Source organism: Cenococcum geophilum (assembly GCF_001692895.1).
Source record: "Cenococcum geophilum 1.58 unplaced genomic scaffold K441scaffold_4, whole genome shotgun sequence".
NCBI classification, from domain to species: domain Eukaryota; kingdom Fungi; phylum Ascomycota; class Dothideomycetes; order Gloniales; family Gloniaceae; genus Cenococcum; species Cenococcum geophilum.
Genome location: NW_027137562.1, coordinates 1,178,378 through 1,183,687, shown reverse-complemented (window position 1 = coordinate 1,183,687; position 5,310 = coordinate 1,178,378). Strand labels below are relative to the sequence as shown.

At 36.4% G+C, this 5,310-nt stretch overlaps 1 protein-coding gene across 1 annotated transcript; it reads right to left on the bottom strand.

The window, feature by feature from the left end:
* Nucleotides 1–1,433: 1,433 nt before the first annotated feature.
* On the bottom strand, nt 1,434–3,778 carry K441DRAFT_729551 (uncharacterized protein; the record flags this gene model as incomplete). Its single annotated transcript, XM_067654196.1, has 13 exons — nt 1,434–1,613; nt 1,776–1,777; nt 1,860–2,062; nt 2,150–2,221; nt 2,267–2,312; nt 2,373–2,509; nt 2,549–2,658; nt 2,914–2,999; nt 3,048–3,138; nt 3,175–3,254; nt 3,324–3,428; nt 3,483–3,690; nt 3,742–3,778. 13 exons carry the CDS (start codon nt 3,776–3,778, stop codon nt 1,537–1,539), a joined length of 1,254 nt encoding a protein of 417 aa, XP_067508752.1. The 3' UTR covers nt 1,434–1,536.
* Nucleotides 3,779–5,310: the final 1,532 nt, after the last annotated feature.

Here is a 5,310-nt window from a genome sequence, read left to right as displayed (position 1 = left end):
AAACAAGACCCCGCAAAGCGTGCCATACTTATACTAAAGTGGTTCTTAAGCACACTAAAGCAATAATATAGCAGTTAGAATAAGAAACTTAGAAGTAAGAAGAAACCCCTTAACCTATTCTTAGGTGAGTTATTTCTTAGATAATAGGAGGATAGTGCGGGTACTACTTAGCTAGTTAGCGAGTAAGTTAGGTAGGCTATGCCAATATTTAAAATTTTGCGACACGTACTTATTTCTAGTAGCCACTACCCGCTAGTAACTAGGTATTGCATTTAGAATAAAAAATATAGTGTTAGGTTACAAGGATATAACGCGCAAAAAGCTTCTTTTTCTAACACGATTAATGTTAAGGTATTTTCCTTCCGTAAATGTTACGTTAAGCAGCTCTGAAATTTATCTATATAGCAAATTGGCTATACCATTTTCTATATTAATGCGTTTAGCGAAGACTACCTTATTACCCTTCCCTCCCTCTATATAGAAGGCCTTATAACTAGCTTACCTTATATTAAGTTAAACAAATTAAGCTATATTTAATCCTTGTCTGGCTATACTACTAAAATTAATTATTCTAGCAAGGGCTAGCTCTCTAGGAAGAAGAATAGCTTTACTGTATCTCTATATCCTAAAGGCAGAGAAAAGGAGCCGATTTATATAATTAGCGGCCAATAAACTGGCTCCTTTGTAATCTATAATGCTAAAACTAAAAAAGTCGTTGATAGCTTTAACCTAAATGTCATAAAAACTACCTAACTTACCGTGGCATTAGTTAAACAGCAAGATAAAATGGAGTTACGCCGCATGTGGCAAAAAGTCGCGTAAGCTATCTTAAAGGGAGATATGGACATAATATTATATAAAAAGTCTATTATTAAGAACCAGCAACGCGATATAAGGAAGAAGGAAAAAGACAAGGGTCGCGAGTGGGAACGCCGCTTTTTTACTTATGCAGAAACACATCTGGTTTTCAATGCACTTTTAAAGACGATTAGTGAGTGTATTAACGATACTTTAATAAATGGAATTTGGATATTTAATCCGAAGAAGGCAAGAAATTCGCAACCACTATTCTAATAATAGTAGCTTTATTAGCATATTATTCGTAAGATATAGCGGTTTTCTTAACACTAACTCTAATAGTTATTACTAAAGAAACCGGCATTATAGTCGGTACGGGTTATTATATAGGTAAAGTAAGGACTGGCTTGGGTGCGAAATTAATAAGGCTAGTTAGACTGGGTTTAGTTATAGGCCCAAAAAAGTAAAAGCTAGAGAGAAAGGTTATACTATACCTTTACTCCTAATCCTTAATAATCAATTTATGTATCTAATCCGTTTTTACATACCCTTTCGCTACCTTGTTATACAGCCTTACCATTAATATCTAAAGTTATAACCTATTTCTTTCCGCTTTTCCTTATAATATATAATTATAGAAGTTAGATATTAAACTTTTTGCTTTACTAAACCTTTAAAGAAATTAAAACTATTACTGTCGCTTTATAGCTGCCATATCTTACCCGTGGATTAATTATCCTAGCCTAGCTCTTCTATAAGTAAAAGACCCCAGTTATAAGTAATGCCCTTAATTCTTACACGGATACCACCCTTGACTTTAAGCGTAACGATTTAATCCCTATGCAATATAATATATTAGCTGCTAGATTTATTTATAAACTAATAACGGTTATACTAATAGTGCGGTAATATAAAAGGAATCCACTTACGTATGCAACTAGTTGTCGTAATACTCCCCCTCTAACTCCCTATCCTACCCCTTTAAGTAAAAACGCCTATAAACCTCTTTAAAACTTACTAAAATCCCCGCCAGCAGCCTCTCTATCTAAAACGCCTTTAACCCGGCCTTCGCAGCTAAAGCATTTAGGCTTATCGTCGGCGCCGCGTTTACAACATTAATCCTAATGCCCGTTACTAGTATATAATCCGAGCCGGCGTAGGACAAGTTTACTAGAATCCCGCCGATCTTAACGAAATCGGCCTTGTTCTTACCGTTTCCTAATAACGTAGGATCTAGCGCGTAGACGTCATTCGGCCACTTTAGCTTTATAGGCAGTACGTTATAGCCTAGCGCATAGGAGCGGATGCCGCGTATAATGGCCAATATGGCGAGGTACTAGATGAAAATAACTGGAGCGGATTGCGTAAGTATAATTAGGTGCCGCAGCACGGTGCTAAACATAAGTGCGCCGGGCGGTGCGACCTAGACGTTAGAGCCGCGGCCGCGGCTAGCGATCTAGGTCGTTACTGTTGCGGTAAAGCTAGGAGGAAGGTACCTAAGGAGTTTAGGGTTTCTAGGGGAGGTTAGCGGGTGCTAGAGGAGATAAAGGCCTTAGGATGCTATATAAACATACTTTTCTAGTAGCGTGTTAGTGCTAGTGACTACCTCGCTATATAAGAGGTGTTTGCTAAATTTAGGTTCCGAATTAGCATATTTAGAGTAGTAGTAAGTAAGATTTATGTAGTAGCCGTGGTGGTTAAAGTAGGGTATCTCTTAACTTAATAGGAGCTCTCTCTTATGCACAATTACTTTCTTAATTACTCTGTTATAGTTGATAATCTTATTACCAGTTATAGTATCATCTTCCTTATCCGTCTTCTCTACCTCCTTCTTCTCCCCCGTAGAAACTGCGGGCAGAACTACAATTACCGCTTTAGTAAGTTTGTCTATTAGCTATATATTAGGCTTTTTAAGATAAAACGTATCGTTTTCCGCTTTAATATGCTCCTTGCTATTAATTAGAGTAATGATTTCTTACTAGGATAAGATAAGCTCTAAAATATCTAACGCTTAATAAGCTAAGAGATAGAGGCGGGAGAGGGATAGTACCGCTTGTTATTTTTTATTAACCTATAAGCTAAGCTTCTATAGATAAGCTTTTAGGAATAAAACACGTGCTATATTTAAGTATGCTATTACATTAATTACAGAGCTATAAGAGGGAGGATTATTAGCTTTACTAAGGTTTACAGCTGCGAATCTAGTTAGAATTAGTTAAGTAATTAGCTAGGAGCGGAGATCAAATTACTTAGAATAAGGGCCTATTAGGATAATACCTCCTTTACCAACTTTGCGGTAAATGACCGCTGCGGCTCCCTCTTTAGAATCCACCTTAAGCTCTTTAGTATAGCTCGCCAAAATTTTAACCCCTTAACTTTTTAATTTCTTAGCATTAATAAAGACCCTACCGCCGTTATAATAAGATCGGAAATTATCTAGAAGACTTATTTTTATACTATAAAATATTATATAGTTAACCTATAGCTCTATATTATAGGCGCCTACTTCGCTATAGTAAACAAACCTAGGAAATGCTAGTCCACGGTAAATACCTAAGAAGAAGGCAAGCTTACGGTCTCCTACCACTACCATCTCCTTATTGTTAACTTTAAATTCGCACCGCGCTAAGCTATAGTAGCCACCTACACAGAACCTAAGGTAGTAACCCCCACGATTAATATACTAAGTAATCCGCCGATTGCCTTCTCCATTAAGGGTCCAACAGTAGCCTAGATCTGCACCTTTAGGGAATATTAAGAGAGCATAAGTTGCAGACCAAGGTTCCTTAATAATCGTATCTCCTATAATAGGAATAATAGCATAGTTAGGAGAGAGTAGGCGGCGTAAGGTATATAGGTAGTAGCGGACTGATTCTAAAGTGCTTCCGTTGCCTTAATACACCTATTAATATAAATTCCAAATAATTTGGGAACTGATTTTACCTAAATATATAAGCACATTTATCCGCTTACTTATCATTGCTATTTACAGCATTAAAATGCACTGTAATAGCTCCTGAGCTTTAGCTAAGGGCAGATTCTTATAACTAAGCGCTTTTTAAGAACCCGCCTAACAACACTGGAAATTACAAATAAATATATTAAATGACAAGAAAAAATTAAGTGTTACCCAAGCAGTTAATAAAGATGATAAGCCAGATAAGTAGTAAATGTGATTAGCAGTATACGTAATTTGCAAAGGTTGGAAAACTAATGGACTGCAATAGGGATAAGAGAATTTTCAGCCCTAGTTGTTTAGGTAGGAAACATTAATATATATCTGCGTATTGCTAAACTAGGGTACAGTTAAAAATGCGAAGATGATAGATTATTACTATAACACGAAAGATTAGAGAGCGTATAAGAAGGAGGTAAGTTAGTTAATGTTCTTCGGGGACCGAGCGGCTTAGGAAAGTAACTTAGAAGAAGCCTTTAAACTTGCTGATGTACTTCCTAATTCTAAGGTCTAATATATCAAAATAGTAAACTAACTTATAGTCTTTCTGCAGATGGAGGTATTTTGGGAGTGTTAGAAAAGGCAAGGGAATAATTAGAGGACAGATACTAAAGATATATAATGGTGGTTATTTCTAAATAATATTCAATTCCCCTTTCTAAGGCCTTAAAATTGTAATATGCGGAACGTTAGTTCCCTAACGCAAATTTTAACCCAAGTGTAATAAGCTAATTAGTTAACCCAAAGCTTTAATTTAGAGCTTTATTATATAAACTTTAATTAATATATATAGAGATAAGGTTTTCTAGGGGGAGACCCCCTGGGACCCCCCTATATAGAGCTTTTGCTTAATTTAGAAGTAGTAGTAAGATTAAGGCGCCTTAGTTACTGCTAGGTAAGGATCTACTACAGTAACTGAGGCGCCCTACTTAAGCCGGGCCTAAAGAATATATTGGTTACGAATATAGTATATATTTGGACTGCAGAGCTTTAATATAGAGCCCTCTACGTAGGATATAATATAGTAGATTATAATTCTAATTTAAAGCTTTATATACTAAATATTTTTAATACCTAATAACTATTAACCACGTCATTGCCCACCCAGTTCGGACATATAACGACATAATGGCTTAGCGACAATATAATAGCTTAGCGCTAAGTAATGGGAGGGAGGAGAGGGAGGGGAGGAGATTAGGGGTGGCTCGGCCACTATAAGAAGGTCGTAATATTAGTGTGGTGTTAAACTTTAAAAATTGTGTCCTAGGAGCTTAATCGACGACCCCTATATAAAACGTTAATAACGTTTAATTATAGAGCTTTAAACCGGCAGATCTCTTAGGAATGCCTATTATAAGCAGCTCTAAGTGCAAAATCTAGAATATTTAGTAGTGGTGTAAGTATGGGACAGGGTATATATTTGCGTTCCTAAATGTTATTACGTGACGCAATTTTCAGGTGATAAAAACCAGCTGTTAACGTTGCTTAACTAATACCTACCGGAGGTTCCTCCGTCCTTTCTATCTTCTCTCTTGCCCGTCTCCTCGTCTAATACT